The sequence below is a fragment of the Canis lupus genome, chromosome 3 (genome assembly GCF_011100685.1).
Source record: "Canis lupus familiaris isolate Mischka breed German Shepherd chromosome 3, alternate assembly UU_Cfam_GSD_1.0, whole genome shotgun sequence".
Classification (NCBI taxonomy): Eukaryota; Metazoa; Chordata; class Mammalia; order Carnivora; family Canidae; genus Canis; species Canis lupus.
The window spans coordinates 56975617-56988987 of record NC_049224.1 but is presented as its reverse complement, the minus strand read 5'-3'; the positions used below and the strand labels follow the sequence as shown (position 1 = coordinate 56988987).

The 13371-nt window shown below is 49.1% G+C and overlaps 1 protein-coding gene across 4 annotated transcripts in view; it reads left to right on the top strand.

The window, feature by feature from the left end:
• The window catches only part of IL16 (interleukin 16), a 102370-nt gene that overhangs the window by 65008 nt on the left and 23991 nt on the right, over positions 1-13371 (top strand). For all 4 annotated transcript variants that reach the window (XM_038532985.1, XM_038532986.1, XM_038532988.1 and 1 more), the window contains exons 5-10: positions 12-122; positions 2918-3032; positions 9407-9480; positions 10082-10307; positions 10721-10838; positions 12915-13047. In XM_038532985.1, coding sequence (XP_038388913.1) covers positions 12-122; positions 2918-3032; positions 9407-9480; positions 10082-10307; positions 10721-10838; positions 12915-13047 — 777 coding nt within the window. The remainder of the gene's footprint in view (positions 1-11; positions 123-2917; positions 3033-9406; positions 9481-10081; positions 10308-10720; positions 10839-12914; positions 13048-13371) is intronic.

The window sequence follows — 13371 nt, the reverse complement described above, 5'->3', positions numbered from 1 at the left end:
CCTTCCTGCAGGGCACCTCGAGACCGACGCGGTCGCTCAGCACAGCTCAGCTGGCGCAGCCCTCGGGGGGCCTCCAGGCTTCCGTCATCTCCAACATCGTGCTGATGAAGGGCCAGGCCAAGGTAAGCCAGGGCTATTGTCAACAGAAACTGCTACATGGATGCCAGCTCCTGGGGAGCTGTCCTGTCCAGGGAAGGAAGGAGCTTGGGCCAGCGATCCCGGGCTGCTAGTGTGAGCGTCGGGATGTCCCATGGAGGCTCGGGGCATGACATTTTCTAGATGTTAGTTTTACCTGATGGTTAAATTCAAATCATTTAAAGGCAGTTGCTGCAAAGTTCACAGACGAGCCCAAGAAACCCAGACCTAATATAACTTTGGCGTGTAGTGTGAGGGGACAGTGTCGTTGCTGCTTCCTTTATGGTCAGAGGAGGGGCCGGCTGCACGCCTGGGTCTTCTCTCCCCTACCACCTTCCCTCCCTCTCCTGGGAGCTTACAGACACGAGTGAGAAGACAGAAGCACCGGGTCCTGTTGCTGCTCTCATCACAAAGAGAAATTCTCACCATGCTGATTTTTCTCCTAACACCTGGCTTTCTGATTAGTAAATCCCAATCCTTTTCACCCCTGGATTTAGGTAGAGGCATTTAAAATGTAGTTGGCTTTTAAATTGTTTGCAATGCTCAGAAGAAAGCAAAGAGGGGCACCTGGGTGGCTCAGTCGGTGAAGCATCTGCCTTTGGCCCAGGTCATGATCTCAGGGTCCTGGAATCCAGCTCCACATCAGGCTCCCGGATCCATCAGTCTGCTTTTCCCTCCTCCCCTGATCATGCTCTCTCTTGCTATCTCTGTTGCTATCTCTGTCTCTCTCTCTCAAAAAAAAAAAAAAAAAAAAAGAAAAGAGAAAGGAAGAAAGAAGCAAAGGGCACCAAAGCTCATGCAAAGATGACCAAAAATGATTTAACTGATCCCCATATCTGTAAGAGGTACATTCACTAAATCACACATTACGTGTCACCGGGTAGCCTGAGCTGGCCTTCAGGGGCCTGGGTTGGAGCGAGGTGAGCCCTTCGGTGCAGAGCTGGGTGGGGAGTTCAGATACAAGGGCTCCCACTGTCCACCTTGCACAACCTATGAACTGAAGGAAGGCCGTATCACCGAGGATGGCAAGTAGGACAGGGGCAGAAGTGAGTTCGGGAGGAGGAAGCAGAGCTCGAAGCCTCCGTAAGTGCTGGAGGCAGAGTTAAAATCAAATGGGGCAATAAAGCAGCTGTGGAAAGCCAGGCTCTGTGCTAAGGGCTGCACAAGGCCGCCTCTCTGGTCCTGGCCACAGCCCTGGGGCTGCCTCCCTTTGCCCACTGAGGACACTTGAGGGTCTGGGAGGTTGCAGGACTTGCTCAGGGTCACTTGGTTAGTTAGCAGCCAAACTAAGACAATGACCCAAGACTTGCTGACTCCCGGGCCTGGCTCTAACCACGGCACCGTGCCGCCTCTTCAGGGCGGGGCAGATCTTGAGTCTGCAGCAATTATTTCAGCCCAATGAAGCTGGGGCCCAGAGAGGACCCCCGAAGCCACGCCTATCTCTCATTTTTCCTAGCCCTGTGGTTACCACTTATCTCTCCTTCCCTGGAACACACACCCTCACCAGAAGTCTAGAATAGTACCTTGTCCACATGGCTTCCCTACCTGCCGATGCTTGCCTGGTTCCCTATGGCATCTTGAGGGTGGGTGCCAGGCCTGCCATCTCTCGGGTACGGGGGCGCTGCACCTGCTCAGCTCTGAGCAGCTGCTGGCCTAAAAGACACTGCCCATGAGCAGCGATGCTGTTACAGTGGTGGCCATCCCGCGGGGTCTGTCCAGGAGCCAAGCTAGGAACCACTGCCTTGTACACTTGCAAGCTGGACCCAAGGACCCAACTATCATCTGTCACGGGCCTTCACTCCATGATACGCGTTTCCTGAGCACCTGCCAGAGGCCAGGCATCACCAAATAAGATATGTTCACTGCCTCCAGGGAGTTGATAGTCTAGAAAGGAGCCCATCCAGACCCTAGCTGAGCCTTCCTGGGAAGTAGGGAGCTCCTGGGTCATCACATTGTTGATGTGAAGCTAGCATGTGTGAATTTCCTGGGCTGCTCTCTGGGTCGGCCCACGTGGTTCTCCTAACTGGTCTGCAGGGGAAGTGGGGCCCTCCTTCCTTGCTCTTTCTGTGCAGACATCACTCACACTTTAGCTTGCTCTTCTGCCTCTGGCCTTGTCTCTGCTGCCTCCCGGATGCTCCCGCTGTTAGGACCCTCTGTTGAGCCCCCTGAGCTCTAACCAGAGCCACCTGCCAGTGTTGTGAGCTCCTGGGGTTTTTGTCAGCTCAAGACCTAGCAGAGGGGGCTCAGGGTTGCAGCGTTGTCCTTGAGAAGGGGAGGAGGTGGGTTGCAAAACAGAAGCTAAGTGAACGGCCTTTGGCAGGAGAAGGGGTGCTTCCTCCAGTGCAAGCTGCTGTAACTATGACTGCAGGGATTTGTTACTTGGTTTCTCATTGGATGTTCAGACACAACCCTGTGAGTTAGGTTATGAGCATCATTTTACAAGGAGTTAACCTAGGGCTTGGAGTCAAGAGGTGATCTTCCCAGATTGCCAGCGAGAGGGGCAGAGTCAGGGCTCCGTGTCATCCCAGGTTCTCCAGCCTCATCCTCAGTTCTGTGTCAGGACATTAGACCCTCGGGAGAGCTCCCGACCCCATGTGGACCAGTCTGGCCTGGAAGTCCCGGTTTTCTCCATTCTTTTGTGAAGGCTGGAGGCATGTGAGACCAAGGACACCTCGCTGCTCCCGGGGTCCCTCGCTCAGGGTTGGGGCGTGCCCTCGGCAGACGTCAGCCCAGGGAATAGCACAGAGCACCCCTCAAGCCACCTCTCTTCTTCTCTCCCCAGGGCCTGGGCTTCAGCATCGTTGGGGGAAGGGACAGCATCTATGGCCCTATTGGAATTTATGTCAAAACCATCTTTGCCGGGGGAGCAGCGGCGGCCGATGGAAGGCTGCAAGAAGGTAGATCTCACGTGTCTTGCTGGTTGATGTTTGAGGAATCGGGTAGAGTCACTAGGCCATAGAAGAGGACGGAAAACAAAATGTGTCTCCTGCCTTCAGATGCGGCTTGCACGGGTTCTGGGGTCTGTAGCGTGTGTCCCTGTTGGCTCTGTTGTGACAACACTTTGCTGGGTGTGTTTGCAGTGGGTCTAGGTCCTGTAGCCAGCCTGGGACAGAGGAATGAGCTGTCTGTTTCCCTCCCCCTCCTCCCCAAGGGCTCCTCTGTAGCTGGTACCTTTGCCACCCTCTTCCTTCACCCCTGCCCGCCCTGACCCACAACCACCAGAACCTAGACCCTGTGCTTCTAGTGTGTCTGATACACATTCTCCGTGAGCCCACTGTGTTCGTGGCTCTAGGAATAGAGAGAATGATCAGAGATGATCTCTCTTTTGAAGAGCTCATGATCCATCAGCTCTTGGGTCCAAGAGAAGCTATCCTGAGGGTAAGGGGCCTGGGGAGCAGAGCTGTCTCCAGAGGGCCCTTCCCGCCTTCCTGTCCTGGATGGCCAGGGTTTTCTTTCCATCCCAACTGCCTCCCAAAGTCATGTTTGGAAGTATTGGACAACAGACTTGGCCCAAGGACATTCCCAAATTTCAACCAGAGGGAGAAATTCAGGGGAAGGCAGCCCTGGATCCGACGGCAGCGCCTGCAGGCCAGATGTTGGGTTATGCATAAGATGCTTGAGAGAGGTGACTTCATAGCATCCCCACTGCGGGGGATGTCCCCATCTCTGCCAGGCCAGTATCTGTAAGCTGTGCTGTGAGCCTAATCCCCTTTAAGAACTTAGCTTGTTGGGGCACCTGGGTGACTCAGTGGTTGAGCGCCTGCCTTCGGGTCAAGTTGTGATCCTGGGGTACTGGACTGAGTCCTACAACCTGCTTCTCCCTCTGCCTGTGTCTCTGCTTCTCTCTGTGTCTCTCATGAATAAATAAATAAAATCTTTAAAAAATAGAATAAATTAAGAGGTTAAGAAAAAAAGAATCTAGCTTGCTTAGGGCAGGTTTGGCAAGCTCCAGCCAAATTCGACCCGCCTCCCGTTTTCATACTGCTCACATATGAAGAATGGTTTCCATGCATCTAAATGGCTGAAAGTCAAAGGAATTTGTAATTCTTTTGTGGCAAAAGTGAAAACTGAACGAAATTCAAATTTCAGGATCTGCAGAAAAGTTTTAGAGGGCAGAGCGTCAGGCACAGGGCTCATTGACTTAACCCATCCCACTGTCCGAAGCTGCTTTTGTGCTTGTGACAGCAGGCTGGCGGCATGGTTGCTCCAGAGAGCCTGTAGCTGGCAAAGCTTACCGTATTTATTCTCTGGCTCTTCATAGAACAAGTTTGCCCACACTGACATTATGCAGGATTGTACATATGGATTTTATCAAGGGGGCAGCGGGGAACCTTTGATGGTTTTATGATGGAGGTTCCTAGGTGATTAGGGAAGCAGGGTGTAGGATGAAGGGGGCTGGCAGGAGACAGAGGCAGATAAGCCTGCAGAGCCAGGCTCTGGCTCTCAAGGGTCTGCTCTGTCTTTTCTGCACCTGCACCTCCTCTCCACCTCCTTTGCACCTGCACCAGAGAAGACAGCCTCCCTGGAGGCGGCACACGAGGGGCGGTCAGAGAAAATGTTCCTGGCTGGAGTAGGACCAGGTGAAGAGGAAGAGGACAGGAAAGCCAAGGAGGATGCTTCTGTTTGATCAGCAGCATGCAGGGTGAGGCCAGCAGGCGGTCACTAGGTGGAGCTGTGCCACAGGAGGATGGTGGTTCCAGTCCAGGGAGGGAGCCCGGGTTGCATGTAGATTTGGGGGTTGTGGACACCTGGAAAATACTTGAGTCATAGAGTAGATAAAGGAGGTAGGGAGCGGAGGGTGAAGGCAGAGCTCTAGGGGAACAGCTAAATCCAGAGGCAAGTTAAGAAAGAGGGATGGGCACGTGGGTGGTGCAGTGATTGAGCATCTGCCTTTGGCTCAGGGTGTGATCCAGGGTCCAGGGATTGAGTCCCACATCGGGCTCCCTGTATGGAGCCTGCTTCTCCCCCTGCCTGTATCTCTGCCTCTCTCTCTCTGTGTCTCTTATTGATAAATAAATAAAGTCTTTAAAAAAAAAAGAAGAGGGATCAATGAGACAAAAGGGGAAAAGTGGAATCAGAATCTTGAGAATGTGCCAGTGTTTGATGATCTTTTGTACTTTTCTGTGTTTAAATAAAACATGGGGGAAGACTTGAGGTGGCAAGGAAATGGATGTTGTGTTCTGTTTTCTTTCCAGGATGCAAGCCTATCTGAGTCAAGTTTCTTTTTCCTCCTCTGAGTATTTATCTAGCTCCATCATTACCCATTATAAAAATTCAGCAAGAAAGACTTTCAGCTAGTCTTGAGTCCTAGATTCTAACCTCTAATGATTGACCAAATCACCTTTTGTATCTCTTTCAAAGTTAGGTTTTAGAATCTGCCCTTGAGTTCATGAGGTACATCCAGTTGCAACAAAAGTTTGGTGCACAGATCAAAGCTAGTGATGTTTTATTTGTGTAACCCTTCCCCAAAACATGATTGCGTAAGATTTATTTGGCAAAATTGAGGTTAGTAACTTTACACCAGAAATGGCCAAATTAGGGTCAGGACTCTCCAAAGAACCCAGAGTTGGGTTATGTAGTTCTGTTAGGAGAGAAGTTCAGCCCCTCATGCCATTAAGAATGATAATTTCTCAAGAAGTGCGCCCTCATGTTCACTGCAGCGTTATTTACAGCAGACAAGATATGGAAGCCACCCAAGTATCCATTGATGGATGAATGGATGAAGATATGATATATACATATATAGAAGTATAAATACATAACGGACTATTACTTAGCCACAAAAAAGAATGAAATCTGCCATTTGTGACAACATAGATGGACCTAGAGGGCATTATTCTAAGTGAAATAAGTCAGAGAAAGACAAATACCATAGGATTTCACTCATATGTGGAATCTAAGCAACAAAACAAATGAACAAGCACACAAACACCACCAACAAAAACAGAAACCGATCATGACTACAGAGAACAGACTGATGGTGCCCAGGGGGAAAGGGGTGTGTGTGTGGGGTGAAGTAGGTGAAGGGGATGATGAGGTACAAACTTCCAGTTAATAACTAAAGAAGTCATGGGGATGAGAAGTACAGCACAGGGAACATAGGCAATAATACCATAATGACTTTGGGTGATGGCAGATGGTGACCCCACTTACCCTGGTGAGCATTTCCTAATGTATATAATTGTCAAAGCATTAAGTTGCAGACCTAATACTAATATGCCAACTATACTTCAATTTAAAAACATAAGTAGAGGAAGGTATTTAATGGACGGTGCATACAGAGCATCATTTAGGCTCATCGCTTTGTGATCAATCAATCAATCTCTTGTCCATGACAGAAAAAAAGAATGGTTATTACTGAAATATGTTCTTTGTCTATGCATCTTTCAGACACATTAGTTACATTTTGCTTATTTTTTACATTTGCCTGTTTCCACTCAGCTTGGACTCTCCAAAGTACAAGGACTGAATCTTTCATTTTGGTCTAATTCTGGCAGCTTCACAGATGATGCTGATTTGAATCCTCTGCCCAGCTCACTCCACCCTTCATTTTTGACACATAGGCATGTTGGATAAAGTAGCATATCTAAACTTTAAATTAAAGTATGGAAACTCAGGGGTTGATGATGTCGTGGCCTGTGGAACTGGTACCCATAAGGCTGAATGAAGGGCCAGGGACCAGAATTTAACTACCCACATGGGACAAGAAACATGGCTTCGTCCCTGGAACCTCCAAGAACCTGCAGGAGGGCCATGAGAGGCCACTGGGCCCCAGGGAAGCAGAGAGGAAACCTCACTTTTCCCGTGGTTTTCGGGTGTGAGGAAAAGACATCTCCCACAGGCAAAGTAAGACACATGCCTGTGTCATGTGTGTGAGTACTGCCCACATTCATAGTCCCTACTAAGTACAGGATGCCCCAAGCTGAGAACCTAACCTCAAAACTAGTCCTGAAGCAGTGAAAACCTCTGACTGCCTCCTGGAGATAAAGGAAGTGCTGTTACCCAGCAGCTTGGGGTGCATGGAATCCCAGAGAAAAACTGGCCTGGGAAAAATGAATTCGACACAAAGACTACACAGGAAATGGGGAAACATCCCTTATTAATGAGCATCAGTGGGAATAATGGGATGATTAGCCCTCAAAACCCCAAGTGCACAGAAGAATCTAAAAGACTTGTAGAATTCATGTTTTTTATTGTGCATTTTTAAATTAAGTTTTAAATTTTAATTCCAATATAGTTAGCCTGCAGTGTAATATTAGTTTCAAGTGTACAGTACAGTGATTCAACACATCCATACACTACCAGGTGCTCATCATAACAGGTGCTTCCTTCATCCCCATTACTTGTTTCCCCATCCCTGCTGCTACCTCTCTTCTAGTGACCAGCAGTGTGTTCTCTGTAGTTCAGAGTCTGTTTCTTGGGTTCTCTTTTTTTATTATTTATTTTGTTTCTTAAATTCTACATATGAGTGAAATCAAAAGCATTTGTCTTTTTCTGTCTTCACTTAGTGTAATGCTCTCTAGCTCCATCCATGTCCTTGCAAATGGCAAGATTTCATTCTTTTTGATGGCCAAGTAATATTCCATTGTGTATATACACCACATCTTCTTTATCTATTCGCCTATCCTTGGACACTTGGGCTGTTTCCATAACTTGGCTGTTCTAGACAATGTTGCTATAAATGTAAGGGTGCATGTATCCCTTTGAATTAGTGTTTTTGTATTGTGTAAATATTTTTAAAATTTATTTGAGAAGGAGATCACGAGCAGGGGGAGATGCAAAGGGAGAGGGAGAGGGAGAAGCAAATTTCCCCGCTGAGCAGGGATCCTGAGACAGGGCTTGATCCCAGCATCCCTGGATCATGACCTGAGCCACAGGCAGACGCTTCACCGACTGAACCACCCACATGCCCCTAGAATTACTGTGTTTAAAGAGATCTTCGAAAAGGTGAAAGAGAGAACATGAGCAACAAGGAAAGGTCAGAACACAGTGAAAACAATAAGTTGTAGGGAAGAAAAGGCAAGTACAATGGGCCACACAGAGTGATGGAGAACAAGGTGAGCAGAAGAGAAACACGGAGAGTAGGATCAGAGGGCCCCAAGGGAGGACCAGTTCTAAGAAAGAAGGGCAGTATGAAAGAGGGGAAGCAAGCCATATTGAGGTAGTGGCTAAGAATTTTCCAAAAATGTCTTAAGGCTTGAAATGTCAGTGTGAGGAAACACCCTAGGACATTGCAGTGTGACTTCAGATTGTCAGAGATAAAGGCAAAATCATCTTTCAAATAACCAGAGAGAAGGGACGGGTTATCTGCAAGGGGACCATAACCAACGGGCTATCTGCACGGTGACAACAGACTCCCCAGCTAACAACCAGGCCAGGCATCTGTGTGGGAAACACTGCTTGCATCTGAAACCCCAGGGCAGCCCTGAATGAAGAGCAAGTGCTCTTCTTTGCGTGCTGAGTGCATTAGGTGAAAGAGAGACACTGGTTTTCTGTCCCCATAAAAATGAATTTTTGGATACAGAAAAAAATGAGTCTGTTTGGCATATATGTGTGGGAATGGCTTGTAGTAAAAAGGCCGGGGTACTAATTCTCTTCACCAGATGACTTGAGGCTTCTTTGAACTCTTTCCTCTTCTGCAAAATGGGGCCTATGCTGCATTCTGGAAATATTACCTCCCACCCTGTTTCCTGAATGCTGGGCAGGCCCCACCCAGAACTGACCTTGGAGACACACCGTCTAATGAGATAAGTCCCCTGCCTGGGGAGCGGCCAGCCCAGTGGGGAGACTGCCCCAGGTCACTGGTCACCACCCATGGGCAGTGCTGGGATAGGCAATGGAGGACACAGGTGCCATAGAACCCTCGGGAAATAAAACCAGTGGGGACTGAGAGAGGAGGGTGGAGAGGGCGGGGGCAGTGTACTATGCTGGAAGCAAGCCCTGGACGCAGACACCAGTGTGGGAAAGGCATCAGGGCAGGAGCCATGGGAGCACATGGCCTGAAGGGCAGGGAGGCAGGAGGGCAGTGCCCAAACGGGGGGTGGGTGGGAGGTGGGCTGCACAGGTCAGGCCAGGTCTTGCGTGCTGGTTGAGGACCCTGGATGGATCTGCACCTGGGAGAGACGAGGGGCCTCAGAAGGCCAGTCACTGCTGCCCACCTGCCTCCCAGGGGAGAGCCCCGGGCCGGGAAGGCTTCCTGGCGGGCTGTGTGCATGGACACCCCTCACTGGGCCACACTCCTCTCTGCTGTGATCTCTCTCTTTCCCGACAGGGGATGAAATTCTGGAACTCAATGGCGAATCCATGGCTGGACTCACACACCAGGACGCTTTGCAGAAGTTCAAGGTGATCTCTTGCTATCAGTATGCGGCCAGATTCCAGGGCTCCATGCAAAGGAAATAAGCCTGACCCTTCTTCATTCAAACCCGCAAATTCAGAATATGGGATGCTTGATGTGGGGTACCCTGCTGAGGCTGGTCTGGGTACATGGTTAAAAAAAGACCTGGCTCAGAAAATGCGAGTGTAATCAGGATCGTGGTTGGGCTGTTTCCACTAGTTAAGATGTGTGGAACGGTTTTAAAATGCTCAATATATTTATTTTGACATATTTACAAACCTGTTCAAAGTTTTTAAGGCAAAGTTTTAAGGCAAGATGTTTCCAAGTCTCCATGTAATCATTTCAATTAGAGGCTTTATCCATCCAGCACATGTACACACAAACACACACACACACACACACATTACATATTTGGTTTGTCATGCATGTGGATGTGTGTCGATTATACTACACACACACACATATGCATGATGCACATGCACACCCATACAGACACATGTACGTGTGGGCTCACACAGGCAAGCACATGCACACACATACAGGCACATGCACACATGTGGGCAAACACACAGCTGCTGGGCACTGCAGAACACTGTCTCTTCCTTTCAGCAAGCCAAAAAAGGGCTCCTGACACTCACGGTGAGAACCCGCCTGACGACGCCCCCATCCCTGAGCAGCCACCTGTCTCCGCCGCTGTGCCGTTCCCTGAGCTCCAGCACCTGTGCCGCCAAGGACAGCAGCCCGTTGGGCTTGGAAAGCCCCGCCACCCTCGCCACCCCTGCCAGCACAGCCAAGCCCAACTACAGAGTCATGGTGGAGGTCTCTCTGCAGAAAGGTAGGGTCGCAGCACCTCCACCTCCTCTTCCTCCTCTTCCTTCTCCTCCTGCCTGGGCCTCCCACCACTGAGGGCTCCCAGAGACTTTCCTCATCGGGAGTTGGTCCAAGGACAGGGCAGGGTGCTGTCTGTGAGCAGATTACAGAAGCCCAAGACCCAGCATGCACATCTAGTCTACGTGTTCTGGAGCAGTGGCTAAAAGGAAACAAAGCAAGGCAAGCCCCAATCACACACAACGCTGCCCACAGAGGAGCAGGGCCAGGGTCGCTGCAGCAGTGAACACACTGTGAGGTCCAGGGCGGCCACTCCTCCTCGGGTGCCTGTGTTCTTAACTTGTGGCAGGAGAAGTGGGGTCCTCTGGGTCACAGGCTGGCTCACAAGCCCCCCTCCCTCTGTCCCGTACTTCCTCGCAGAGGCTGGCGTTGGCCTGGGAATTGGCCTGTGCAGTGTACCCTACTTCCAGTGCATTTCCGGCATTTTTGTGCATACGCTCTCTCCCGGATCTGTGGCACATCTGGATGGACGGCTCCGGTATGTCCCTATTTCTGTTTTCAGAGAAAACAAAAACAAAAACAAAACCCTGATTTACAGTGAGGAAAAGAATTCCTTAGACGCTGGGAAATTCATTTGGAGATGAGATATTTAGAATGACCCAAACATGGCTCAGAGCCTTGTTCTCCAGACTCCAGTGCCTGGACTGGTTGCATAAAAATCACTTGGGAATTTGTCAGAAATGCAGGATCTCAGGCTCCTCTCCAGACCTCCTGCAATGGAATCTGCATCCTAACAAGATCCTCAGGGATCTGTGTGTACACTGCAGTTCAAGAGGCATATCTCAGGGAATTCCAGTCTGAAAAGGAAAACATGAAGTGACCACATTTTAATTCCAATTTAACTAACACAGGATTTATAGTGATATAAGTAGGAGCTCCAGTGGGGTTTGCTGTGTACCCTGTATGGATAAAGGAGCTTATGAAGCTAATCAGGAGTATTAATTCAGTTTCTGGGTGGTAGCAAAAAACTATTCACAGGCGTTGCAGACATATTTCTCTGCAAAGAACTTCTAAGAGAAGGCCTGAATCTAAATTTTCTTTCTGGTAGGTGACGAGGGTTCAGCAACATTTACCGCAGTTTAACTTGTTACAATACTTCCAGCTCACCTGTCTTCTCTTTGTGCTGCACTTATACCTTCTCTCCCTGGGTTGGGGTTTTGCTAAATCAGGAGAGTTTTGCAGTATTTTTAAATTCTCCTACAATTGCAGTACATGCGAGGGCAAGCAAGCCATGGTCAGGATGGTGTCTTGATGGTGCTTCGAATTAGAGATGGATTTGCCATTGTCATGTGCATGGCAGTGATGGCTGATTTGCTGAGCTGTTATGCTGTCACTTGGGACATAATTACAGAGCCACAGAGACTGCCTAATACCTTCAGACAGAGAGTCCTCCCTCCTAGAACTGCAGCCGGGTGGAGACTGCTCTGGAAGCCTCTGCTGTCCTTGGCATCTGGTGCTACATGGCTGTGGTCTTCAGTCACATCATTGAAAATGGGTACTGTCTTAGCAAAGTGAAGGGGGATGCACTCAGCAGATCACAGCAGGGGGAACAGTGAGATCCGTCCCAGGACACCTGTGTTCCAATCCATACCGTACCAAGAACCAGCCAGGCCAGTGGTCAGCACACTGGGGCCCACCACCTTCTTGGGTCTTCTTTTTAATAAAGTTTTATTAAAACACAGGCACACTCATTTGTTGACACACTGTTTGTGGCTGCTGTTTTCATGCTACAACATCAGAGTTGGGTGGTTGTGACACAGAGAGAGTGGTCTGCAAAGCCTAAAATATTTACAATTTAGTCTTTTCCAGAAAAAGCCTTTTTAACTCTAAGCTAGGTCTTATGGAGGAGATGATTTCACCCGCTGTGCCTCAGTTTCTCCATCTGTGAGACAAGGGGGTTGGATTGCACCTATCTTCCATGTATGGATGCATCCCTCTTTTCTTTTCTTTTTCTTTTTTTTTTTTGGCTGGTTAGGTCACAGAATAAATCTAAATTTTCCCTTGCTCGCTTCCCATCTTACAGCAAGAATGCATTCCATGCTTTCTCTTCTTACTTCCTTTTACAAGGACTTCAGCTGCTGCCCAGTCAAGTTATTTCTTCTTTACCTTTTAGGTGCACAAAGCATCCATTTTTCCTCCTAACTATTCTACAGATGGGAATGATGAGGCCCAATGAGAGGGCGTGATTGGTTAAGTCGTGGTTAATTAGTAAATCACTTACATTGGTGAACCTATACCATCAATCTCAATTAGGCAGAGTTTAATGGGGAAAAGGAGGAAGAAAGTTGCAGACAAACTTTTGTTCATGTTGCCCCACCCTGGGTATGAAACATCTTCCCCTTCCCCCACTGTGGCTGCGCAGGGAGGGGCTGATTAGGGCACTGCTTTGGTCTGTCCTGCTCTGGTGTCAGTCAGGTGGCTAAGGAGCTCTACTTACTGGTGTAATGTTTAAATCTCATCAAACAGCCCAACTAGGAGTGGGGTTCTCAGGAAGGGGGCGTCCTAATGCCATGTGTGTTAGCTTGCTGATGGCTTCCTGTGTATACTTTCACAGGTGCGGTGATGAGATTGTGGAAATCAATGACTCCCCTGTGCACTGCATGACGCTCAACGAAGTCTATGCCATCCTGAGCCACTGCAGTCCTGGGCCGGTCCCCATCATTGTCAGCCGACATCCAGACCCGCAGGTAACATGCCACCAGGATGTCTTCTTCTACCCAGGCTCATTCATTTAGGACTCAACTTCGAACAAGAAATAGATGAAAGTAGGTGATGCTGGTTGGGTTTGGACCTGTATTTCCAAGAACCTGTTCCAAATGTGAGAGCAAGTGTCTGCAGCAGGGGTCCACTGGCAAACTCCTAGACACCAGAGGCAATTGGCATCACCTGAAGGGGGGCTCTTGCAGTAGGGTTACAAGTTCAAGGGCAGGAAAATAGAGACCCAGCATCCCTGCTGGAGATGCAGGAGATCAGTCAATTCATCTGTGCATCTAGCGGGGACCTGCTACATG